Source organism: Fistularia commersonii, chromosome 1 (genome assembly GCF_037954325.1).
Source record: "Fistularia commersonii isolate RoL2024-O1a breed Wild chromosome 1, RoL_Fcom_v1.0, whole genome shotgun sequence".
NCBI lineage: Eukaryota > Metazoa > Chordata > Actinopteri > Syngnathiformes > Fistulariidae > Fistularia > Fistularia commersonii.
The window spans coordinates 9,385,803-9,413,541 of NC_141284.1; the positions used below are offsets into that span (position 1 = coordinate 9,385,803).

Consider the following 27,739-nt stretch of genomic DNA (forward strand, 5'->3'; position numbering starts at 1 on the left):
TTCCAGCATCCATCTACCAATATAAGCATCCGTCTACCAATATAAATTGCATTACAGAAGATAAACAACTTTATCACAATATTGTGATTTTCTGAGACAGTCATGTATATACACTGTACATACAGCACTTCCTCATTCCACTACCACAGGAGATAAGTCTCCTCATCAACTTTCCTTCCAGGCAACAGACCAATTACTCTCCTACCTGTCTTCCTGATCACATTTACTGTAGTTGTCCAGTCATCTCGAAGCATTCCCACCCAGAGCCTTTTTAGACTCCTCCTGGAAAACCATACAACACTCCTCCCTTTTCAGCTTCCATCACTTTGTCCTCAGCACAGCCTATGTCCTCCTGATCTTCCTTGTCACCAGAGTAATTGTACAAACCACCATCCTATGCTGTCTGGCTACATTCTCACCTCTACTTTGCGGTCACTGATCACTTTCACATTATCTAGTCTATACAAAATGTAGTCTACCTGTGTGCTCCTGCCGCCGCTTTTATAAGTTACCCTATGTTCCTGTCTTTTCTGGAAAAAGTGTTCACTACAGACATTTCCATCCTTTTTGCAAAGTCTACCACCATCTGTTCCACTGTTTTCTATCCTGGATACCAAACCTGACCATTAATTATTCATCACCTCTCTTACCTGCACCAAAATGTACACTGAAGTCTGCAGCAATTCCCACTCTCCCATCCCTGGGGATATTCTGCATCGCATCATCTAACTCATTCCAGAACTTCTCCTTCTCCTCTTACTTACATCTCACTTGTGAGGCATAGCCACGAACAACAATGAGCATCACACCTTCAATTTCCAATTTCAGACACATAAGTCTTTCTGACATTCTTTTCACCTCCAGAACATTCCTAACAAACTCCTCCTTCAAGATAACTCCTAATCCATTTCTCTTCCTGTCAGTACCATGATGGTACAACTTAAAGCCTGCTCCTAAGATCCTAGCCTTACTACCTTTCCACCTGGTTTCCTGGACACACAGTATATCCACCTTCCTTCTCTGCATCATGTCAACCAACTTTCTACCATTTCCAGGAAATGTCCCGATATTCGAAGTCCCTAGTCTTAGTCCCAGACTCTTGCCTTTCCCCTTCTTTCTCTGCTTCTGAACATGCCTTACTCCTCTCCTTCTTTGACCCACAGTAGCCATTTCTGTGATGCCACAATTATGTGATGTCACATAAAATCATTTATTAAAAATAAACAGGAAATACTAGTTTATCATGTATGCCATGTATGCCATGCAACTGTGTCACTTTTTTCATATTATATGTTTGTCGATTCATTGTTGCATGCACTGTAGGAACTTTTGTAAGTTCCTACAGTGCATGCACTGAACCTTTTCAAAAACTAAGCTACTTTTCATGCATTTGATCTGCATAGGAACCAGAGAGCTATAGAACCATTTTAGTGCCTACTCAGAAGCAGATTCTTTTTAAAGGTGCCTTAGGAACTCATATGACAAAGGTGCTTGGTGATTGGTGGAACACCATGGTCATTACCAGATAGTTCTTGGGGGCCACATATGAATATATAATATAATATAATATAATATAATATAATATAATATAATATAATATAATATAATATAATATAAATATAATATAATATAATAATATATAATATGAAATAAGTAAAGAGTTAGCTAACACAGGGCTTCACACATGAAGCAGTGCAGGAAGAAAATAAAAACACTTAAACGTATTTGATAGTCCATGGTTATTATTCCCAGCATGCAGAACATGAATTCTGTGGAAACTTCACTCCCTGTGTTGTCCATGTTGCCTTCCTTTTCTTCATGGTGGTTTGTTTTTTAGTGTTGTCCTTCCCTCGCACAGTCTCTACTTTGGTCCTTTACTGCATGTGCTAATGCAAAGCTAAAAGGTTTCCCTTCAGGAAAGTAGCTCCTAAAATGACTTTTGAACTGAATAGTTCTTACAGCAGTTCTGTCCAACAGCAGCTATGGCATCTAATTAGGTGAGTTGCCTAACATCTATCATTGATAGAAGCAGCTAATCAAAACCAGACAATTTACCGTTTATTAAATGAAGTTTACAACTTACATTTAAGTATTCTGTTAATTGTTAACACTGAAACAGCAAAATGATTTGTTTCCGTGCAGTAGAGAGAAGAATCACCTTTTTCTTGCTGCAGTAGATCTGCCATTTCTTCTCATCAGGCAGAGCAAACATGGCCGCCCTATTCTTGTCAGTCAGGTCAAGTTCATCCTGCAATAACAGGGAGGAAACCGTTTTAAGTTTTTGCAATGACAGCAATCATTTAATTTACAGGATAAGGTTCACTATGTATGCCAGGGATAAATATGTAAAAAAAAAACAATTGTGGGGAAAACAAGCTTGACAGAGGAACATTTTGGCTTAGAATTACAATAACAGAATCTATAATCCAAGTTTTACAAGGGAAAAACCCTGTAACCAATGTCAACAGATCTTTGAGTGAATCAAGATAATGCAATCACAGACTGGCTGTCCAACTCTTCTCTGCCTGAATGGGAACTGACTATTGCAGAATTCAGAGGGTTTTCATTGGTCAACAATCACACACATACAAAATTTGCAAGATTTAGAACTCTGGACCTACAGATCATTGCATGCTCCAGTGGTCACCACCACCACCCCCAGGATGGCCTTGAAGCACCAATCAACTGAGCAGGCTGACCCAAGGATAATACCCCGAGACCATGACGCAAGTGCGGTCACCAGGGAGGACTAAATGCGAGGCTCAATGGGGAGTGCGTGCGCGCACCTGTGTGTTAATCTGCTCAGTTCTACACTCACCCCTCACCCACCTAGACAACAGAGACACTTATGTGAGAAAGCTGTTTCTGGACTTCAGTTTAGTGTTCAACACCATAATCCCACAACAGCTGATCATTAGACTCCAACAGCTGGGGCTCAACACCTCTCTGTGCAACTTGCTGCTGGACTTCCACTGTGAGAGGCCACAAGCAGTACGAGTCAGCAACAACATCTCCAGCTGCATCACTCAGCACGGGGGCCTCCCAGGGCTGCATGCTCAGTCCCCTGCTCTTTGCCCTGCTGACTCATGACTGCAAACCTACCTACAGCACCAATGTGAAGTTTGCGGATGACACAACTACGGTGGGTTTCATCATCAAGGATGACAAGACCCACTACAGGAAAGAGCTTGAACTTCTAACCATGCAGTATAGAGACAACAACCTCCTGCTGAACATCAGCAGTACATTGTTGTTGACTTCTGGGGGCCACACCAAGCACCCCCCCCCCCGCCATGACCATCAATGGCGCTTCCGTGGAGTGATTAAGTAGCACCAAATTTCTGGGGGTGCACATTTGTGAGGACTCTCCTGGACCACAAACACCACATCACTGCAGAAGTAGGCAAAGCGGTACCTCTGCTTCCTTTGTAAACTCAAGCAAGAGAAATCTCCCACAACCATCATGCACACCTTCTACTGTTGGGCAGGAGCTGCATGGACTACAAGAGGAAAGCTCTGCAGCGCATCGTGAACACAGCTGTAAGGATCATGGGTGCCCCACTCCCCTCCCTGAAAGACAAACACACCACCCGCCTCGCTCGTAGAGCGTCCTCCACTGTGAGCCAGCCACCTTGCACACAGCCTGTTCAGCCTCCAGCTTTCAGGGAGAAGGTACCGAAGCCTCCAGGCTCGCTCCACCAGACTCACCAACAGCTTCATATACTAGGCTGTCAGGATAAGAATAAGAAAAAGAATAAGAACAACTTTATTAAGAACAACTTCCCAGAAGCAAGTGTTGTTCCAGAGTTACAAGAAAAATATAACAGTAATAAATAATAGTAGAAAATTGTATAAACAGTAAAAAATAAGAGAAGGAGAATAAGAAATACACATAAACTATAAAGTGCCTTAAGTAACAAGTGAAAACTACAAAGTGTCTTAATTAACAAGTGAAAGATAAGGAGTGCACAAGAGTATGAAAAAATATTGTACATATAGCTGATAGCCTCAGGTAGGAAAGACCTCCTGTGGCGTTCAGTGGAGCTCCTTGGTGGTATCAATCTACGACTGATAGAGCTCTGACAGGATGTCAGTGTGGCATGCAGGGGGTGATGGACGTTGTCCATGGTGCTGAGGAGCTTCCTCAGCATCCTCCTCTCTGACAACTGCACAACACTGACACTGATGAGCTTGTTGAGTCTGTTGGTGTCAGCTGTCTTGAGCTTGCTGCCCCAGCACACAACAGTGTAGAAGATGACGCTGGACACCACCAAGTGGTACAACATCTGCAGCATGGTCTTGCAGATGTTGAAAGATCTGAGCCTCCCAAGGAAGAAGAGGCAGTTCTCACCCTTCTTGAAGATGCAGTTGGTGTTTACGGTCCAGTCCAGTTTATTGTCCAAGTGAACACCCAGGCACTTATAGTTGTCCACAATGTGCACTTATGCTCCTGTACTCCTCCTCCTGACCTCTGTTGATGCAGCCCCCTGTAGAGTCATCTGAGAATTTCTGCAGGTGGCAGGACTGCGAGGAGAACCTGAAGTCCGAGGTATAGAGCGTAAACAGGAAGGGAGACAGGACCATCCCCTGTGGCGCCCCCATGCTGCTCACAATGGTGTCCGATGTGATGTTTCCCAACCTCATGCACTGCGGCCAACCTGTGAGGTAGTTGTTGATCCAGGCCGCGAGTGGGGCATCCACCTGCATGTCCAGAAGCTTCCTGTTCTACAGGGCAGGTCGAATGGTGTTAAAAGCACTGGAGAAGTGAAAGAACATGACTCTCACAGTGCTTCCTGCCTCCTCCAGGTGGGTGTAGACCCTGTGCAGCAGGAAGATAATGGCGTCTTCCACTCCTATCCGGGGCTGGTATGCGAACTGCAGGGGGTCCAGCAAAGGTCCGACGACTGTGCGAAGGTGCCTTAGGATGAGCCTCTCCAGCGACTTCATGACGTTTGATGTCAGGGCCACTGGTCTGCAGTCGCCATGTGTGCTGGGATGCTTTTCTTGGGCACTGGGACCAGACATGAGGTTTTCCACCAGTCAGGGACAGCCATCTGGATCAGGCTCAGGTTAAAGAGGTATGTAAAGATCCCACACAGCTGAGAGGCACATCCTTTCATCACTCTGGGGCTAAGTCCGTCAGGGCCATGGGCTTTCCTGGGATGAAGGCAACTGAACTCTCTTCTCACCTCAGCGGTGAAGGAGGTGGTGGGGAGTCCCAGTGGGGGACAGGAGGGCTGAGGTGTTGACGAGACATCGTACAGGGAAGCAGAGGAGGTGCGTGGGGGAGGGGGAAAAGTCTTAGAGGTGAGGGGTGAGGGCACAGGGGGAGGAAAGTCCTGAGCGGAGCTGGAGGGAGGGTGGGCAGAGGCTTCTTCATCAAATCTGTTGAAAAACCGGTTGAGTTCGTTGGCATCATGCAGGTCTCCAATCATCGTCTGGCTTCCTTGATTCCCATGGCCAGTGATGGTTTTCAACCCACTCCACACCTCCCTCATGTTGTTCTGCTGGAGTTTGCTCTCCAGCTTTCTCCTATAACTGTCCTTGCCCTCTGCGATCTTCTCCCTCAGCTCAGTCTGCACCTTCTACAGCTCCTCTATCTCCGCTCCTGAATTCTTCCTGTTCAGCGTGGCCTTAATGTCCTTAGTCACCCAGGGTTTGGTATTTGTGAAACAACGCACTGTCTTGGTGGGGATAATGTTGTCCGTGCAGAAGTACACATAGTCCGTAATGCAGGCAGAAAGTTTTTCAATGTCCTCTCCCTGATCTTCGCAGAGCACATTCCAGTCAGTTGTCTCAAAGCATCCCTGAAGAGTCAGTTCTGCCTCCTGAGACCACCTTTGGACAGTTCTGGTGATCACAGGTTGCCGCTGGACTTCAGGAACATAGCGAGGCTTTAAGTGGACCAGGTTGTGGTCTGCCCTGCCCAGAGCAAGGAGAGCTGTGCAGGTGTATGCGTCCCTGGCATTTGCATACAGCAGGTCCAGGGTTTTGTTGTCTCTAGCCTTGCAGTCCACAAACTGTTTGAAAGTGGGCAGAGAAGATGACAGGCTGGCGTGGTTGAAATCTCCAGAGATGGCTATGAAGGCACTGGGGTGCTGAGTCTGGAGTCTTGCGACCGTTGAGCTGATGACGTCATTAGCCCGCGCTGCAACGGCAGACGGTGGGATATAAACCGTTATGATGATGGCGTGGGAAAACTCTCTGGGCAGATAGTACGGCCGGAGACTCACTGCAAACAGTTCGATGTCTACACACACGCTCCTTCACCATGATGTGTCTGGGGTTGCACCACTTGTTGTTTACAAACACAGCGACACCTCCTCCTTTCTTCTTGCCGCTGCCGGCGCAACTTCGGTCCCCTCGCACCAACTGAAAGCCGGGTAAACTCACCACAGAGTCCGGTATGTTGCTGTTTAGCCAAGTCTCTGTGAAGTACAACACCGAGGCTTCACGAAACACACCGTCGCTCCGTGTGAGTGCTGTTAACTCCTCCAACTTGTTGCCCAGCGATCTCACGCTTCGCATCACAATGGAGGGGAGATACGGTCTGTATCTCCTCTTCCTCATCTTCCGTCTCCTCCCCCGCTCGGCAGCCCTGGTATTTCCTCTGTAGCTCCTTAGGGATTTCGTGCCTCTCCCCCATCCCGCCGCTGCATCTCAGCTCCATCAGCTGATCCCAGGTGTAAACAATGGAGCCATTGCGCTACTCCAACAGGACCGGGATGTGGCTCGAAAAAAGTGCTCCAAGCACCGCGAAAACAAGAAATAGCGAATGGAGCAACATCTCTTGTTTTGGTAAATTCAATTAACTAAATTGTTACTAAAGCAAGAAGAAGTAAATAGAAAAATAGAAGTAGAGAATTTAGGAAAAAGAGACACTAAGGTGAGGAGAAACTCTGGCAGGCAGCTGCCCGAGACAGCACCGGAAGTAGAAAAAAGATTAAAAAAGATCTGGGTTATTATGATCCATTTTCTTTGACTTTACCAAAGAATTAAAGAAAGAAGAACAGAAGAAATCTCACAGATGGAAGATGAAATGTCTTCAATAAGAAAAACTTGTTACCGGTTACCAGTTACCATGACAAGATTTGATCATTGGACCATGACTTAGATGATTGACAGCCTTCACAGACACAAAGGTAAGACTACTGCATAGGTAAGTACTGAGACTTAATGTCCAGGTGTTACTAACAATCGCCCTTTAATCAAAAAGTAGCCTAGATTACTGATTTAGGTTTTCATTTAGTTAAATTACAACAGGTAAGATTATTTACCTTATCGTTCAACTTTCGGATTAAAACCCAAAAAGTAGCCTAGATTACTAATTTAGGTTTTCATTCAGTTAAATTACAACAGGTAAGATTATTTACCTTGACATCGTTCAACTTTCGGATTAAAACCCACCGCTGTTATTCTTTCCCTGAATATTTTGAATATTATCTTCCTGATGACCTTGATGCACTGCATTTTACTGCTCTTCTGACACAAATACCACACCACAGCTCAATTGAAGCAAACCGAGACATCATATTCTCAAGTCAGAGTTTCTTTCTTTGAGTCTGTTTGAGCATTAACACTAGCCCGATCATTTTGGATTATATTAGAATTCGCACCGGGGTTTGTGTCAAGCGGACTGAACAACCCGAAAGAGATCTTAGCAAAGGCAGACAAGACCGGAAGAAATCAAGAGATGAAAAAAAAACAAAAAACATCTTTGCTCTAAATATTCCAATGCAGCGTGTATTAGGCCTGAAACCAACAGTGCAATTCTACTACTTCAACTACCTTAAAGGTCAAGCAGAATCCAGGATTAGGATGCAGCCTCATTCAACTTTCATGACTTTCAGTTCACATGCCTAATTATATTCAGACATAATAATCAATGGTATGTAAGAGAAAAAATTGGTAGTTGGAGTATTTGCCCAATGTAGATTTGCATCTACTTTGATAAAAATCATTCCCATTTCATGACAGATTTAACTATTCTGTAATAAATTTGTGTCAGTCTTGATGTGCTATTACCAGCCCCAAGTCCACTGCTTGTGAAGCTGAAGCCTGTTTGTATCTTATAGAAAACAACAGTATTCTTTTTCCAATGGCTCTTCAAAAGCAGTTGTACTCCAATAGGTACAGTGGGGCAAGAGTATTTAGTCAGCCACCAATTGTGCAAGTTCTCCCACTTAAAAAGATGATAGAGGCCTGTAATTTTCATCATGGGTACATTTCAAGTATGAGAGACAGAATAAGAAAAAAAATCTAGAAAATCACATATCTACACACACATGCACGCACGCACGCACGCACGCACGCACGCACGCACTGTCACAATCTCCTCTCGGCAACCAAGAGGAGACACGGCTGGGTCAAATTAAGAATTGGCGCCAGCTGCAGCAGCGACCAGCTGCCGCTAATCAAGATCCCTATAAAGGGCAACGGCACGCTCTGCCTGGTGCTGGGGGATTGTGGTTGCCCAACAACCCTGACCTTGTGGAGCCCCACGGCCACTGTCACGTCCGGACCAAGCCGTGGTGCCTGAACTTCCCCTTTGTGGCTCGTCACGACCGGACCTAGCCGTGGTCCCTGGATTTCCCCTTTGCCCAACGACCCCTGTCACGACCGGACCTAGCCGTGGTGCCTGGACTTCCCCTTTGCCCAATGACCCTGTCACGACCGGATCTAGCCGTGGTGCCTGGACTTCCCCTTTGTGGATCCCCACGACCCCTGTCACGACCGGACCTAGCCGTGGTGCCTGGACTTCCCCTTTGCCCAACGACCCCTGTTACGACCGGACCCAGCTGGCCGGTGTAACATTGGACACTGACCTTGTGAGACCCCGTGGTGGACCACCGGACCCCGAGTCTAGACCGGGACCACCGGACCCCGACCCTGCGAGAAACCCGTTACGACCAGACCCAGCCGGCTGGTGCAACATCGGACCCCGACCCTGCGAAGATCCCGGCATCCCATGGTTAAAAATAAAACATCCGAACATACTCTAGCCATGGTGTAGTTCCCTGCTCGAGTCCGACCCGTGGCACACACACAATTTTCTTTTTAATTTTTGAAAATTTTATGCTTGATGTTCACAACTTTTATGCTGCTACTCCCCTTTGGGGACAAATTAAGTTTCATCTGATTCTTCATAAAATACAACTTTGGTGACAATTGAGTCATGCGTTTCCTTTCAACAAGCAATAAATCATATTGGTCAAGAATTCATATCCTCTTATGTCTACTCACTACAAGCTCTGAGAAACGTGCATGGAGCTCCTCAGCTGGTGGCATTGGGGCACTGAACTCTAGCAGTTGTAGGGGTCCACTGTCCTTCAGGTTGATTTCCGGAGGATCGCTGCTGCCAAAGCAGCACAAGAAGCCCAAACCCGACTGTGTCCTCTTCCTGGGAGGCATATTAGATGCACTGACACAGTGAGGAGTGGCAGTGTTCAACCAGGAATGTATAGAAAGGGACTGCGGAGCTGGGAAGTTGAGTGGAGTGGATGGCAGCTGACAATGCTACGTAGAGGTCATGATCTGGGGGAGAAAGAAGTAGGAACATGTTAAGCAGAGATTGACATCGACAAAGTTTGGTTTACCCACTATGATTTTGGAAACAAATACACTTAAAATATATTAACACAAACATGTTTCCTGTTGTACTGCATGATATTTTTGCAAATATTGATTACCTGAACGTTTTGCCTGATCTCATTCGTTCATACCTGTGGCTGGCCAAGCAGTTATCTTTCAGTACTGTTGGAGCTGTGCGTATTGTTTGTGTGCATGCGCAAGAGGTGGAGAATTGAATGGACACCATGGGAATTTGTTCTTGTTGGCAAAATTTTGCCGTTTTAAGAGAGCTGTGTTATTCATTAAATCAACGAGTTTGATTCCACAATACAAGTGCTGAGTAAGACTAGTCTCTAATTAAGGCTAGTCTGTCAAAACATAGTACCTATGAAACTTGATAACGTATTTTAATGAAAAGAAGAAAACCAGCTTGGTGTGAAAGGGAATACCCTGCCAAGGAATAGCATGTTAATGGCTTTTTCTCATGTTAATGGCCTTTTTCTTTCTTAGCAGACACTGTTGTTATTTTTAATACCCAATGAAGTTTTACATTGTTAGCCACGTGTCGCAGGTGTTGCCTCTGCTCATGACGGTATGGCCTGTTGAATATGGCTCATCATTTCATTGTCTTTAATTAGATTTTCTTTCCATTACATTCTCAATTCTACAAAGGGATTCATGTATAAATAATTCACTGTATAAATAATATACCCTTTATAGTAATTATGTGCTAATTATGTGCTAATTATGTGCTATCAGGCATACAATCACACACATATCAACTGAGGATGATAAATTAATTCCAAATTTAAACTAACTAATTATATTGTGCACAACCTAAAGCATTAACGAAAGGCAAGAGAGTTTTGCATCCATCATTTTAAAACCTAAGAGTAATTTCAAATTTCAGTTTCAACAAAAAGCCAGTAAAATCATAGCGTAATTACCTACAGGTAACACCCAGCCCAAATTTTTCCTTGTTTTAGTGTGAAGGACAACAGATAAATGATAAAAATCTTCATACGTAATGAATTGTTCCTTTAAAAAATACATCATGAACAACCCCAGATTCATTAAGAAAGGTAAGTGCAATGTCAACAACATTATGCCTCCGTTGAACATTTATTTGTGTGCATTGTGCATGGCAATAACAAGCCGTGGTTTACAAAGGACATTCAGGCATTACGCAGGAAAAAATGCTGTGCCTTTACTGAGGGAGACATGGGGCAATACAGGGCAGCCAAATACGAACTTAGGGCTGCAATAAGGAAAGCCAAAACAAAACATGCATGTAAATTAGAGATGCAGATTGCCACAAATGACACCAGGGGCATCTGGAAAAAAATGAAAATGATGACCAACTATAAAAGCAGTACTGCTCCCACCACTGCTATTGACGAAGACCTCCCAGATCAGCTTAACACCTTTTATGGGAGGTTTGAACAGCTACCCACTCCAATCTACTCCCCTCTGCTGCCCCCTCCAACACCTCCTTTTAGCATCCAGGAAGAGGAGGTCAGAGTGGGCCTCCTGAGGACCAAAAAGGGGAAAGCTGCTGGCCCTGATGGTGACAGTTCAGTGGCCCTGAAACATTGTGCACACCAGATAGCCCCAATATTCACTAACATCTTCAACTGCTCCCTCAGTCAGTGCACAGTTCCCAGATGTTTCAAAGACTCTATCATCATCCTGGTTCCTAAAACCAATAAAATAACATCCCTGAATGACTAAAGACCAATTACCCTCACTTCTGTCATCATGAAATCATTTGAACAGATTATCCTCTCACACCTGAAAGAACTCACCACACCCCTCATGGACAACCTCCAGTTCGCATACCGGGCCAACAGGTCTGTGGAGGATGCAGTCAATTTGGCTCTCCACAGGATTCTCCACCATCTTGAAACCCCCCGCACCTACGCCCGGGTGCTATTCATTCACTTCAGTTCTGCTTTTAACACCATTGACCCTGACAATCTCTTTAACAAACTCATGGACATGGACATTGGTACCTCTTTATGTCACTGGATCAGGAGCTTCCTCACAGGAAGGACACAAAGAATCAGGATGAATGGCCGCTCATCCCGATCTCTGACCCTCAGAACCGGCGCCCCCTAGGGGTGTGTCCTATCACCCTGTCTGTTTTCTTTGTACACAAACACACTCACATCCTCACACAGTTCAATATCCATCCTCAAATATGCAGATGACACCACAATAATTGGACTCATCACTGACAATAATGAGAAACACTATTGAGAGCAGGTCACCCAGGCAGTCACCTGGTGCCAGAACAACAACCTGCAGCTAAACGCATCAAAAACAAAAGAACTGATAATTGATTTCTCCCGCTCGCCCACACCCAAAACACCCATCTCTATCAACTCTAATCCACAGAGTCATTCAAATTTCTTGGGACACACATCAATAATACACTAAAATTCAAACAGCACTCAGAGGAAGTTTACAAAAAAGCCAACAAAAGACTGTTTTTCCTCAGACAACTAAAAAAATTCAATGTGAGACACAATGTCCTCCTTCAGTTCTACACAGCCATAATTGAAAGTATCCTGACCTCATCAATAATAGTCTGGTATGGTGACTTGGATCTCACGCTCAAAACTTCAACGCATCATCAATAAATCATCTAAAATCATGGCTCACACTCTCCCTTCCATAGACACTCTATATCAAAGACGCATCACACAACTTCAGACCACACACACCCTGCACATCACCTGTTCACACTCATGCCCTCCGGGAGGCGCTACAGGTCTCTCACAACCAAATCTGTCAGATTCAAAAACAGCGTTTTCCCAATAGCTATATGGACTCTGAATCAATCAATGTCTTGATGTATCGTGTCTGCTAATCATGATTTTCTGTATGTATTGTTGACGATGGAACTGACACAGGAGAGATGTGAGCATTATGTGCTGTACCGAAAAACCTATTCCACCAACGCTGTTGCGTGGCCTGTAATAAATAAATGATGAATGATGAATGTATTACCACTGATCACAGTGTTTGTACAATTGCACAAAATATTTAGTGCCGTAACAGGTATGTGGAACTTAAAGATATCATCCTGGAAAAAAAAAAAAAACTCATAAGAAAAAAAATTACCACACCTAGACAGCAATTCTGAAAACCTAAATGAACTCTGCACACCTTTCAATCTTGTGTAGCAGCTATTAACAGACAATTAAGAAAGGAAACTCGTCACTAGCCATGTTTTTCAATAAAATGTAAAAAATATACATAAAACGCTACATGGATGGTATGCAATAGAAAAGGTAGTGAATCTGTTGACTAACACTGAAATATACGGTATTTACAAAAGCCGACTTTCACCAACACCAACTCAACAAAACTCCTCTGTGACAGTCAAAGTCTCATCAACTCCATGAATGAATATGGCTATTTGAGCAACATCCGTAATATTAGTGCTCTCATCAATTGCAACAGAAAAAGCTACAAATGACTGCACTTTGCGTTTCAATTGGTTGTCCAAATCTGTTGATAGCGCTGAAATTCTGTCTGCCACGCATTCCTCGCTGGCTTGTCGTTAGTCAGGACACACAATTTCTGCAGACTTTAGCATTTAACTTTTTACAAACTCTCCGCCAGAGTACAGCTTTGATGCTAATGCTATTTTGCAAGCAATTAGGTAGCTGGCTTTTATGGCAGCATTACTGACCTGTCGGCTCTGGGTGAAAATAGATTGCTGTTTCCTCAAACCACCTAAAAGTCATGTATCTTCTGCCTTCTCAGTTCTCTGTGCATTTTGTTGTATTTTTCACTATGGCAAGTCTCTAGTGGTGCCGAATATTATATTCCTTGAGCACCATAACTTGCTGCATACACAACAATCATATACCTTTCTTATTAATGTCAAAAAACAAATAAGAAGTGGTCCATTTTCCTTGGAAAACTCTACACTCTATGACATCTTTTTCATGAGGGTGTTGGGGCCAACGGAAAAGCAGGTAAATATCTAACAATAAGACAAATGCCATTTATAGACCCAGAAGCCATATTACTGCCATCTGCGTTAAGTTCTGAGTCACACAGTGTTGTGCCATGTTGCTTACATGGACTGAAAAAGTGCACCCCTAGCAGACAATTTAGGAAATGGACTTTTATTTAAAAAAGTAGTTCATGATTTGTATGAATTTTTTCATATTGTACATTTATTCCATGGGCTGGACTGGACCCCATGGCGGACCGGCCCTTGGGCTGTATGTTTGACACCCCTGCACAAGATCTTGACAGCCATACTCTGCAACAACTCACTGACAAATTTCCTCAGTATATGTAATTTTCATTGCAAGTCTTTAGACTTGCATGATGCTAAATGTTTAACAATGTGTGGAATCCTTAACAGGTCTTCGATAAAGGAAAAAAACGTTTCCATTTCCCTGTGATGCTTTCACTTTGGTTCATTAGCTTTATTCTGCCATGCCTGTCAAATCCAAAGACATGAGCGATGAGCAGCTGGCAATAGGGAACATATTATTTGAAAGTAAGTTCTTCCTTGTACGGAATGCAAAGTCAAATGTTGTTTCTCTCACAACCAACCATTTCACAAATTCCATCACTGCAATGATAGCTTAAATGTAAATGGAAGTATACAGTAGATTTTGCACCACGGGTGCATCCAGTAATGATTTTAGTTATCTGGAAATAAGTATTTTCCATTCAGTTCTTTGATAGGAAATATTGTGAAGAATAGCATACTGACCTAAATGGACAAGTGGCATATGAACAAACAATATTCACTCTCATGCTTCACTGACAAAAGACAGCTGTAAATCATTTAAAATAACACTCAAGGTCTCTTAACAACAGCGTGTAACTCAAAGGCCACCTCTCAGAATAATTTGCAACTAACTTGGTTGAAAATTCAAATAAAATCATAAATACCACATCCATATATCCCAATTTGTGTTTCAACCTACAGTCATCTAGCCACTGCCTGTCCTATACCTTTAAACATATTTTCTATTAGATTAACTTAATTTTGGTGCCAGAGGGAATTGAAAACTCATAGTTTGTGTAAAATCAAAAAAATGACTTGTTTTGGTTTGCTGAATGAGTCAAAATAATTTACAACTGTTCACTTAATCATTAAACAATTTCAAATTACTTCAACACATATTTGCTTCACCTCGCCAATGTTTTTTGTCATTGCTTTCATTTGTTTCCCTCTTTGGTCCTCCACATACTGTAAGCCATATTACAGATCTGTGACTTGTGACAAACAACTGAATACACACACAAGCTTTCCTACTTTTCATGGTTAATCACAAAAGTATAATCTCTACCTCCCTGTTTTTTTTCCTTTTGCCTACTCTCGTCAGGGGTATGTGTCTGCCTCTTTGTCATGACAAAGACATCTCAAAAAAAAAAAGTGCTCTTTGCTTCAGTTTTGATGCGGATAACATCAGCTCAGTTAGCTGAAATAGGTAAAAGCACAGAAAGGCCTTCATGAATTCTCTTCATACATGCAATTGAAATAACCGCAGAGCATCATGTGGGACAAACTCTGCATCACATGTTCACACATGCTGAAAGTCAGACATCCACCCAAGGCTTGCAGCTCTAACAGATAGCAGAAGAGCAGAGAGAATAGTGGGGCAAAAGAGAGAACTGGTATGGAGGTTCTGAGGAGAAGGAGAAAGAGGTAAGAAAGGCAGATACAAGAAGATAAAGAACATATTGCTGCCACTTCTCATTCATTCCACCACCTTAACTCCTCACCCTTCTGCTGGGAAGTAGGTCAGTGGTGGAGGGGGGAGCAAAACTTGTGGAGACACAGGCTCCTGGTGTATTTAATTGTGTATTTCTAATTGGGCTACTGTGGGTCGAAGAAATAGAACAAGAAGAAGAGGAGGAGTGCGTGTTCGGAAACAGAGAGAGAGGAGGAAAGGAAAGAGTCTGGGACTGAGAGTAGGGACTTTGAATATTGGGACTATGACAGGAAAAGGTAGAGTTCGTGGACATGATGCAGAGTAGGAAGGTTTATATACTGTGTGTCCAGGAGACCAGGTGGAAAGGAAGTAAGGCTAGAAGCTTAGGAGCAGGCTATACGTTGTACTATTATGGTACTGACAAAAAGAGAAATGGAGTAGGAGTTATCTTGAAGGAGGATTTCGTAAGGAACGTCCTAGAGGTGAAAAGAATGTCAGATAGACTTATGAGTCTGAAATTGGAAATTGAAGGTGTGATGCTCAATGTTGTTAGTGGCTATAACCCACAGGTGGGATGTGAATCTGAAGAGAAGGAGAAGTTCTGGATTGAGTTAGATGAAGTGATGCAGAATATTCCCAGAAATGAGAGAGTGATGATTGGTGCAGACTTCAATGGACATGTTGGTGACGGCAATAGAGGGGATGAAGAAGGGATGGGCAGATTTGGTATCCAGGATAGGAATGCAGAGGGACAGATGGTGGTAGATTTTGCAAAAAGGAGGGAAATGGCTGTAGTGAATACCTTTTTCCAGAAAAGACAGGAACATAGGGTAACTTATAAGAGCGGAGGTAGGAGCACGCAGGTAGACTACATCTTGTATAGACGAGGTAACCTGAAAGAGATCAGTGACTGCAAAGTAGTTGTAGGTGAGAGTGTAGCCAGACAGCATAGGATGGTGGTTTGTAGGATGACTCTGGTGACAAGGAAGATGAAGAGGACAAAGGCAAAGCAGAGGACAAAATGGTGGAAGCTGAAAAGGGAGGAGTGTTGCATGGTTTTCAGGGAGGAGTTTAGAAAGGGTCTGGGTGGTCAGGGTGACCTTCCAGATGATTGGACAAACACAGCTAATGTTATCAGGGAGACAGGTAGAAGAGTACTTGGTGTGTCATCTGGAAGGAAAGTAGATAAGGAGACTTGGTGGTGGAATGAGGAAGTGCAGGAGTATATACAGAGAAAGCAGTTAGCAAAGAAGAAGTGGTATACTGAGAGGACTGAAGAGAACAGACAGGAGTTCAGGGAGATGCGGCGAAAGGTAAAGATAGAGGTAGCAAAGGCAAAACAAAGGGCTTATGATGACTTGTATGCTCGGTTGGATAGTAAGGAGGGTGAGAATGACCTATACAGGTTGGCGAAACAGAGAGATAAAGATGGAAAGGATGTACAACAGGTCTGGGTGATTAAGGACAGAGAGGGAAATGTATTGACAGATGCTAGAAGAGTGATGGGAAGATGGAAAGAGTACTTTGAAGAGCTGATGAATGTGGAAAATGAAAGAGAGGCAAGGGTAGAAGAGGTGACTATTGTAGACTACAAAGTAGCCCAAATTAGTAAAAGTGAAGTAAGGAAGGCATCGAAGAGGATGATGAGTGGAAAAGCGGTTGGTCCTGATGATATACCTATGGAGGTGTGGAAGTGTCTAGGAGAGGCAGCGGTAGATTTTCTGACTATATTATTCAACAGGATCTTAGAGAGTGAAAAGATGCCAGAAGAATGGAGACAAAGTGTGATGGTGCCTATTTTTAAGAATAAAGGGGATGTGCAGAATTGTGGCAACTATAGAGGGATAAAGTTGATGAGCCATACAATGAAGTTTTGGGAAAGAGTAGTGGAAACTAGACTGAGAGCAGAAGTCAGCATCTGTGAACAGCAGTATGGCTTTATGCCTAGGAAGAGTACTACAGATGCAGTATTTGCGTTGAGAATGCTAATAGAAAAGTACAGAGAAGGTCAGAGGGAGCTGCATTGTGTTTTTGTAGACCTAGAGAAGGCATATGACAGGGTGCCAAGAGAGGAGCTCTGGCATTGTATGAGGAAGTCTGGAGTGGCAGAGAAGTATGTTAGACTGGTGCAGGACATATATGCTAGCTGTGAGACACTGGTACGGTGTGCTGTAGGGGTAACCGAGAAGTTCAAGGTGGAGGTGGGACTCCATCAGAGATCAGCTCTGAGCCCCTTCTTGTTCGTAATGGTGATGGATAGGCTGACAGATGAGGTTAGACAGGAATCCCCATGGACCATGATGTTTGCGGGTGACATTGTGATCTGTAGTGAGAGCAGACAACAGGTAGAGGAAAATCTAGAGAGGTGGAGGTATGCTCTGGAAAGGAGAGGAATGAAAGTTAGTCGCAGCGAGACAGAATATATGTGTGTAAATGAGAGGAACTCAGGGGGAACGGTGAGGCTACAGGGAGTGGAGATCAGGAAGCTGGAGGATTTCAGGTACTTATGGTCAACAGTCCAGAGCAACGGAGAGTGTGGAAAGGAGGTGAAGAGACGGGTCCAAGCAGGTTGGAATGGGTGGAGAAAAGTGTCAGGGGTTCTATATGATAGAAGACTTTCAGCCAGAATAAAAGGAAAGGTGTACAAGACAGTGGTGAGACCAGCGATGATGTATGGACTAGAAACTGTTACAATGACCAAATGACAGCAGGCGGAACTACAGGTTGCAGAGATGAAGATGTTGAGGTTTTCTTTGGGAGTGACCAGGATGGATAGGATCAGGAATGAGTCCATCAGAGGAACAGCACATGTTCGATGTTTTGGAGAGAAGGTCAGAGAAGCCAGACTGAGATGGTTCTGTCATGTACAAAGGAGGAATAGAGAATATATTGGTAGATGGAAGCTGGAATTGGAGCTGCCAGGCAAGAGGTCTCGAGGAAGACCAAAGAGAAGATTTATGGACGTAGTGAGAGAGGATATGAAGGTAGTTGGTGTGAGAGAGGAGGATACAGAGAATAGGGTTAGATGGAGAAAGTTGACTCGCTGTGGCGACCCCTGACGGGAAAAAGCCAAAAGAAGAAGAAGATTTCTGTGCGTTAATGTTTGCAGTGAGAGAGACAGATGATGTGATTCACATTGCAGAGAACAGCCCCATAAACATCTGTGCCTGTAAAATTAAAATTTTCAATTAACATTTTTTACACAAGAGTTTTAGTCTCAAACAAATCAGAGTAGGAAAAAAAATCAAGCATCTATATTCTAAATCCCTCTGAAATTCAACCACACATCCTGTCTCTGCCTCCCTTTCTTCCCTATGCCCTTTAATGATTCCTCTTAGACCAGATCTGTTATTTTGCCAATTACCAATTCATCATATTTAGCTTTTTACCTTGTCACCCCTGCATTTAAAATTGAAAATTAAATTCTTATTTTGTGGTTTGACATGAATGTGGGTAGCAGTCTTATTGTCCTTAAACTAAAGGATATAATTAGCACAATTCACATATTTCAAAAATGGCTGGTATTTTGGATCATCATCATCAAAAATTATTCAATGGATTATTTCTTAAATACAGATTAAATCAGATTTTATTGTTGGTATAGCTTCTTTATAAACTGCATAAGGGGCATGTGCCAGTGTCTCCCTGTGTCAGTCCCAAACCTGGATAAATGAAGTGGGTTGTGTCAGGAAGGGCATCCGTCATAAAACTTGTGTCAAAACCAAATATGCCAATCAAACCTGATAATCTCATACCAGATCGGTCGAGACCTAGGTTAACAACGACTGCCACTGGTACCGATGAAAAATAGAATACCAATGGAAATCTGGCTACTGTGGGTCGAAGACGGAGAGGAGGTAGGCAGGTTCAGAAGCAGAGAAAGAAGAGGAAAGGCATGAGTCTGAGACTGAGAGTAGGGACTTTGAATATTGGGACGTTGACAGGAAAAGGTAGAAAGTTGGTTGACATGATGCAGAGAAGGAAGGTGGATATACTATGTGTCCAGGAAACCAGGTGGGAAGGTAGTAAGGCTAGGATCTTAGGAGCAGGTTTTAAGTTGTACCATCATGGTACTGACAGGAAGAGAAATGGATTAGGAGTTATCTTGAAGGAGGAGTTTGTTAGGAATGTTCTGGAGGTGAAAAGAATGTCAGATAGACTTATGTGTCTGAAACTGGAAATTGAAGGTGTGATGCTCTATGTTGTTTGTGGCTATGCCCCGTAGGTGGGATGTGAGTTTGAGGAGAGGGAGAAGTTCTGAAATGAGTTAGATGATGCGATGCAGAATATCCCCAGGGGTGAGAGAGAGGGAATTGCTGCAGACTTCAATGGACATTTTGGTGCAGGCAAGAGAGGTGATGAATAATCAATGGGCATTTTTGGTATCCAGGATAGACACACAGTGGGACAGATGGTGGTAGACTTTGCAAAAAGGAGGGAAATGTCTGTAGTGAACACTTTTTCCAGAAAAGACAGGAACATAGGATAACTTATAAAAATGGAGGTAGGAGCACTCAGGTAGACTACATTTTGTAAAGACTAGATAATGTGAAAGTGATCAGTGACTGCAAAGAAGAGGTGAGAATGTAGCCAGACAGCATAGGATGGTGGTTTGTAGGATTACTCTGGTTTCAAGGTAGATCAGAAGGACAAAGACAGTGCAGAGGACAAAGTGGTGGAAGCTGAAAAGGGAGGAGTGTTGTATGGTTTTCTGGGAGGAGTATAAAACGGGTCTGGGCGATCAGGGAAAGCGTCAAGATGACTAGTCAACTACAATAAATGTGATCAGGGAGACAGGTAGGAGAGTACTTGGTGTGTTGCCTAGAAGGAAAGTAGATAAGGAGACTTGATGGCGTCTAGCCTAAGAGGCAATTGGTAAAATTGATCAAACCATCAAACTGATTTTTTTCAGGAACCAGTAGGATAGGCTACAAAAGGATATGTTTTCACAAAACAAAATAAGGTTTAGTTGCCAACAGTAGTAAATATGTGGTAGTTTTGTTAATTTGAGCCTTCTTTTACAAAAAAATTAGTAGAACTTTTAAGGACATTTATCAGACAAGTTATATTTTTGAATATAAAAGATGGAATCATAAAAAAATCTAAATTTACCCCCCCCCCCTTTCCAGAAACACAGCCATCTAACTGAGCTATTGTCTAATCAAAATGTTATCTTTACCTATAAAAAAAAATGGAAACACTCATAATTATGATTAATGTAAGTCTGCTATAAAAAATAATTTTATGCTAGACAATACAGCCATTCAAAAATGTGGGAGATTACTGAAGGAGATAGTACTTTGATTACACATATTGATGTTCAAGGTTTGGATTGTGTTTTGAGGTGTTCCATTTGCTGAAAATGAAAAAATATTGAAATATGACTTTGTGCCATGACAAATACTTTGGTGTACAAACTGAGTATAAAATTTTTCCAAAGAGCCATTTAAAGCTTATCCTGACACAATACTCTCTAGCTGAAGTGCAAACAGGCAATCTTTTAAAGGTGTGTGGTCTGATTACATTATCGAAATAAAAAATATAGCCATAGGAATACAGCAAGAAAAACAATCGCTTCAGTAAAACTCAAATCGACTATAACTATAAAAAAGGAAATAAAAATAAAAAATATCTTATTTCTTATTTTCCTCTTTTGGGAGCTGCCACAGCTATCCTCTTCCTCTTCTCTCACACTAATTAACTGAATTTCCTCTGTCATTACATTCATATATCTCTTGGGTCTTCCTCTACATCGCCGGCCTGGCAGTTCCACCCAGAGCATTCTTCTATTGAGGCTTTTTCTATCCCTCTGCTTACATGTCTTAACCATTTCTGTCTGGCCTCTGTTTGACTTTACCTTAAAACATCTTACATGTGCCGTCCTTCAGATGCACTCATTCCTTGTCCTATCCATCATTCTCACTCCATGAGGGAACTGCGACATTTTGATATATGCTTCTTTCCAGCTCTACCTCCTGTCTTTTTCTCATTGTCACTGTCTCTAAATCATAGAACATTGCCAGTCTCATCAGCATTCTTGTTGAGCCGCATTTTGTAATAACAGTGAATTTTGTAATAAACGTCCAAAATGTAATAACGTTTTCATTTCATTTTGAAAAAAAGACGCATTTTGTAATACACTGCCGCATTTTGTAATAAACTGCCCCAACGCATTTTGTAATAAATTGTGCCTCATTATGTAATAAGTTATTACATTTTGAGAAGATTATTACAAAATGCACTTGCAACTTTTTTATTCTCTAGGAAATGTAATAACATGGTGCATTATGTAATAGTACCTATTATTGTTGTTTGTTAAACGATGAATTTATACAAGAGTGACTTTTGTTGTTTTTTTATGCAATTTCCCTTAGAGCTATGTAGTCTAATAAATCTATGTATGACAGAATACTCCAAATATAATAGTTGCCTATTTGAAGTTTGGAATTATATAGGCCAATAACTTGTGGCCAAATTCAAAGCTCTACATGGTCTGTCCCTCAGCCAGGGAGGGGAGGGTGGGCTGTAATCTGATTGGCTGCTGCATCAGTTCTACAAACATCATGCGCTGTTTGCATGCTTAATTGAGACAGCCAACAGAGTTCAATATGATGCCAGGTATGAAAAAACTGTGCCAAATATTATCTGTGTAGTTGAATATATGGAAGTATAAAGATATAAAGATGTGTTTTGCCCTTGATAAGAAATTACATAACTGAATTTAAACCTGCATTGTCCAAGTTGAGCTCACTGCATTAAAAACATTTTGTATAGTAAAACTGAAATCTATGCCTCCAAGTACATATTAGTTGTTGATAACTTGAACGGACAAATTTGAAGGAAAACTGTGCATGTGCAAAAAAACTACACACACAAACAATAGTACACTGCTCAAAAATTAAAGCGAACATTAAAACAACACATCCCAGATCACAATGAATAAGGGATTCTGTTTAATAATGTTTATTATTTACATGGTGGTATGAGTTGGAAACAAAATACTATGTGCATCAGAAGGAAGGGCCCACTGCACCAGCATATGGTCTTACACTGGGTGGAACCCTCCATTTTTTTTATTATTTTGAGTAGACTAGTGTACAGTATAGGGTTTTTTAACATAAGGAATGAAAAGTTATGAACCATCCATATTTCAAATGCCAATAAAACTTTGGGGTAGAACTTTTTTGTCATGTTAAGAACATAAACTGTACTTTGCAGATCTTGATTAATTTGGATAACAAATAACTTGCTGTTTTGCTCTAAAATGGTTAAAGATGAATGCCAAACTTTACAGTTCCAAGCTGTTTCACAGCTTGCCTCTCTGTTCACCCCTCTCATGTGCTATTGCGTGGGTAGATCTTCATTGTGAAAAACAGCTTCGATAGTTGTGCTTCATCCTCCACTGTAAGTCTAATTACGTAGTTTAACGTACTAATTCACTTCTTCCTAGTTTAGCCATATGGAGAATGTTGGATAAGAGAGCAATACCTTCCCTGTGTGAAGTCATAAAGAGTAAGCATTGAAATAGCTATTAAAGGGCTAAAAATGTTATAACAGGTGTGAAAACAATAAATTTGTGAAAATCTTGTTTTCCTACAAAAGGCAGCGTCATCTTTAATGATAGCATCCTTTATTGAGACAAATTTAGGGCTATAACATAAGATCAACATTCATAAGGCAATTTGAATTATGGTACTGTGAGCCCGCAGGCGGTGGTGGGTTATCAAACTTGTAATAATTAAAATACCTTCTTAAACATTTTAATAAAATACTTTAGTACTTGAAATTAAACTCCACAAATAAAATGAAAGTGCAAAAAAAAGGCAAAAAATGCAGGTTAGTTTTGGGAGTTAAACATTTTCCCTCTTTTGTCACCCTGGTAGGTCTGCTAAGTATAACCCTGACCTGCACCCTGCTGGGGCTCATTGTAGGCCATGGACAAAAGCAAGCAATGACAGAGGAAAGGTACAATGTCATAGTTCGCAAGTTGAGAGGAGAGTTTCATGTTCCAGTTTCTGAACGCACAAGAATTAAAAAATGCCTTGGTGCATCTGGAGAAATCAAGGGGTCTATTCTATCAGTGAGGATGGGCAGACACTGCTGTGTGCCAGCAAGCCAGCCATGCTACAGTCTAATGTTGATTGCTTTGTCAAAAAGGGTATAGATGATATTAAGGGTTCTGGAGCAAGAAAGTTGAGCAGATGACTGAAAATGCATCATAGTGGCATAAGTGAAAGAAAGGTGCAGGAAATCTTGAACAAAACCGAGTGGTACCAACTTCAAAATGTAAAGTTTCTGAGTACGCCCCCTTTGATGACCATTCAAGCCAAAGAAGTGCAAGATCGACACCAAATTTACCTATTGGACATGGGAAGAATGAAAATGAGTTATGGTCAGGCTTTATACCGTTACAATCTCACAGTGATGGATGTGCTCAGTCGTTACATGTGGCTGAAACCATTGAAAAGAAAAAGTAGTGTTGAAATTGCCAAACACCTTACCAACATTTATCGTGAACATGGACTACCAAAAGTGTTACAACATGACAAAGGGACTGAGTTTAAAGGGGAGGTGAAAAATCTAATGACATCTCTCCAAGTGAAAATAATTGGAAGTTCAGCATATCATCCACAAAGCCAAGGAAAGGTTGAGAGGACACATAGGTGGCTAAGAAAGAAGATCATGTATGATCTGGTGAAATTTCGAGTGACCGGAGTTAACTGGGTCAAGCACCTACCGGTATATTCAAGAGTGCTAAATGAGGATCTTAAAAAAGTTTTAGGCTGGAGGTCTCCATTTGAAGTATACTTTGGAAGAAAAAGCAACAGCATAAGGCATCCTTTATGCGGTTCTCCATCTTCTGTTCGTAAGGAATCTGGGAGGAATAATTCAATTTATCATCCTCGAGAAAAATTTGATACTAAACAAAAAAGGGTGAGAAGAATGGCACGGAAGGCCTCTGACCACTGTGCTAAGCTAATGATCCTCGAGAATTCAAACAAAACCTATCACAACACTATGTTTAGGATGCTGTTTTGGTCAGAATGAGGGATGGTGCCCATCGTGTCTCCAAAAAGTATCACGTAAAGCGTGGTACAATTGTAAAAAAAAAATCGAAAGCTCTCAGAGTACAAAGTGAATTTTAGGGAGCCAAAGACCCTCCGACAAACACAAAAATGGTTCTTCATGTAGGATATAACTAGTGCGACCTGGCTGCGAAAAAAGACACGCTCTAAAAAACCCAAGACAGCACCATCAAAGAGAGGCCTAAACCCACTTTTGTGTCAGTACACACACAAACAGACTAGAGGAATTTATGTCCATGGAGTTAAGCATTTGCTATGACCCTGACCCAGATGGAAATTGTCAGTTTGAAACCATGGCTGACCAGCAATCCACCCTTGGAATATTTAGATCACCAGAAAACTTAAGCGATGAAATTGTCCAAGACCTCAGGAATTATCCATAAAATGGAATTGGATCACTCTTGTTCAACTTTGTCGAGGGCAATGACTGGGATGGATACTTGGAAAGAATGGCCCAAACTGGAACCAATGGTGACCACATTAATTCCCTCTCTGGGATTCAATGTTTCAACTCTTGTATCAGAGTCAAACATATATTGTCACAACAATCCGGTGTTAGTACTTGGTCATGTGGCAAAGGGGCATGGAGAACATTATCTGAGTTTGGAGGGACCAGTTACACCACGTATAGAGCATGTTTTGGATGATCAAGGAGGACAGTCATATGACAACGACACACTTTCACCACTGCAGCCTGTCTCACCAGATGAGTCTGACCCACCTATCCAGCCTGATGAGCCTGAGGACCCTGTTCTGGCTACACCCCCTGTTCAACCTGTCCTACCATCTGAAATGTTTCAGTCTATTATCAAAATGACCCTTGAGGATGATATGTCAATGCTTAGGACGTTTAACAGAGTGTCTTAACATTTTAATGACATTGCAGATCAATTCCATCCATCAATATATCTAAGGGAAACATTAAGCCCAAGCCTTGGGTGGGACGTCGTTGGAAAGCACACAATTAGTGTACAAAGGTTGTACAAAGCAGCAGGGCCCTTTGGTGGTGTGGCATTAAAACTCAAGGAGCTGTTTGGGAAACATTCCAAGTGGTTTATGGCTTGGCTGGTAATTAGACATATTAGACATGGACAACTCGAAATTATGGATATATTTTGGAAATAGAAATTTTGTTGTTTGTTTAGCCTTTTGAGGCAATTTCATATTGATTTGAAATTAATCTTAGTGGAGAAATTTGCTGGACACAGCAGCTCTCTAAACAAGCAGAAGACACTTGCGTACAACTTCTATTCATTGGTTTATCATTATTTTAAATTGGCTGCAAGCCTGCATGTGTTGGTTGCATTTATTGTTGTTGAAAGGTTCTATAAATGCATAAATAAAATTGTTCTTTACCTATCAGCGTTTCTATTTTGTATGTGCATATGTTAATGTTTTCGAATGGATTAAATTTTGATACTCAGAGTTTTGTTCTGTATTACAAGAAGCATAATAAGGTTTGTTGGATGTTTATAACTATTCTTGATGTCGTTTTGGTTTCCAATAAAGAAAATCTGGAATTTAGGACTGCTACTAGGCTAATATAGTGATACCAATAATAGGCCTAGCTTTTACAAATACTTTAAAGTAAAATAAGATACAATTAACTATGCTTTAGAATTGTTATTACATAATGCACCATGTTACTACATTTCCTAGAGAATAAAAAAGTTGCAAAGTGCATTTTGTAATAATCTTCTCAATATGTAATAACTTTTCACATAATGTGGCAAACTTCATTACAAAATGCGTTGGGGCAGTTTATTACAAAATGCAGCAGTTTATTACAAAATGCGGCTTAATTACAAAATGAAATTTATTATTTATTTATTTATTTAAATTTATTACATTTTGGATGTTATTACAAAATGCACTGTTATTACAAAAAGCGGCTCAACATTCTTGAAAGAAACAGAAGAAATAAATAAATAAATAAATAGATAGATAGATTTTAGAGAGAGAGAGAGAGAGAGAGAGAGAGAGAGAGAGCGAGAGAGAGAGAGAGAAAGACAGGCCTGTGAGTTTTTACCTCATTCACCCTGACTGTTGTTTATATACCATCGCAGGACAACGTGCAGGAGGCACACTACATGCTTGCCAATGACCAGATACTGAGTGTGGACCAGACAAACCTCTTTAGTTATTGTCCTCAGAGACTTTAACAAAGGCAGCCCTCCCCATGAACTCCCAAACCACAGACAGTTTATTAAATGCCAAACCAGAGTAGAGAACATTCTTGATTACTGTTACTCTACTGTAGGCAGTGCTTATCATGCTGTCTCCTGCGCTGCACTGGGACTCTGACCCGGTCATGGTTCATCTGATTCCTGAATTACAGGCAGAAATTGAAACTCTGCAAACCTGTTGCGAGGACATATAAGAAGTAGACCAGTAAAGCTATGGAGGACCTTCAGGCTTGTTTGGACTGCACCAACTGGGATGTTTCCAGGACTGCTACCAGCGAAATTAGAAGAGTAAACACAGGCATTATACATCAGTTTCTGTGAGGACCGTTGTGTTCAATCACAAACCAGTTATAGCAACAACAAACCTTGGTACACAGCAGACTCAGACAGTTAATGTCAGAGAAGGAAGTAGCATTTAGGAGTGGGGACATGTCATGTTTATCATCAGACCAGGTACAGAGAGCCCTAAGAAGGATCAGCGCCCACAAGGTAGCCAGACTAGACAACATCCCTTGCCATGTGCCAACAAGCTGGCTGATGTTCTCACCTCCATATTCAACCTTTCCCTCAGCCAGAGCACTATGCCCCTGCTTCAAGAACACAACTATCGTCCCCCTTCCTAAGAACAGCCCACCTACCTGCCTGAATGATTTCAGACCACTTGAACGCACTTCAACCATTATGAAGTGTTATGAGAAAGTGGTGTTGGCCCACAGTCAGAGCAACATTCTGGAAAACCTGAACCCCCAGCAGTTTGCATACTGACCCAACAGGTCCACCATGATTGTATTTGATTGATTGTATTTGTTATTCCACCAGTTTCAGATAATGCAGACTATGGTTCCTTTTGTTGTTCTACTTGCGTACATCCGGGTAGTTGAATGTTCTCCTCATGAGGGCTCTTTGTGTTTTATTGCTTTCTTTGATTTGAGCAGCAGTGAACCCGCCCCCTTCTCGCATCTTTTCACTTTCTTTCAGAAGCTTCCATATTAGTTTTGTAAGATACAATTAAATCTGATTTTATGTTGCTTGAAAGCTAGAACGTATAAATGATTGAAAACCTTTTAGTAATAGACAAGGTATCTCAACCCTTGGACTGCATGGATTCTTAAGAATTCATGCAATTGAGCGTTGAGTTCCAAAATTACAAAAAAAAAAAAAAGTTTTTTTTTTTTTTTGAAATTGTCATTTCAGCAATCAGATA

The 27,739-nt window shown here is 41.8% G+C and overlaps 1 protein-coding gene across 1 annotated transcript in view; it reads right to left on the minus strand.

Annotated features, from left to right (window-relative positions):
- The window catches only part of daam2 (dishevelled associated activator of morphogenesis 2), a 136,585-nt gene that overhangs the window by 87,690 nt on the left and 21,156 nt on the right, over positions 1 to 27,739 (minus strand). The window contains exons 2-3 of the mRNA XM_086146706.1: positions 9,244 to 9,534; positions 2,159 to 2,248 (exon numbers count right to left, since the gene is read on the minus strand). Coding sequence (XP_086002832.1) covers positions 2,159 to 2,248; positions 9,244 to 9,411 — 258 coding nt within the window. The 5' untranslated portion in view covers positions 9,412 to 9,534. The remainder of the gene's footprint in view (positions 1 to 2,158; positions 2,249 to 9,243; positions 9,535 to 27,739) is intronic.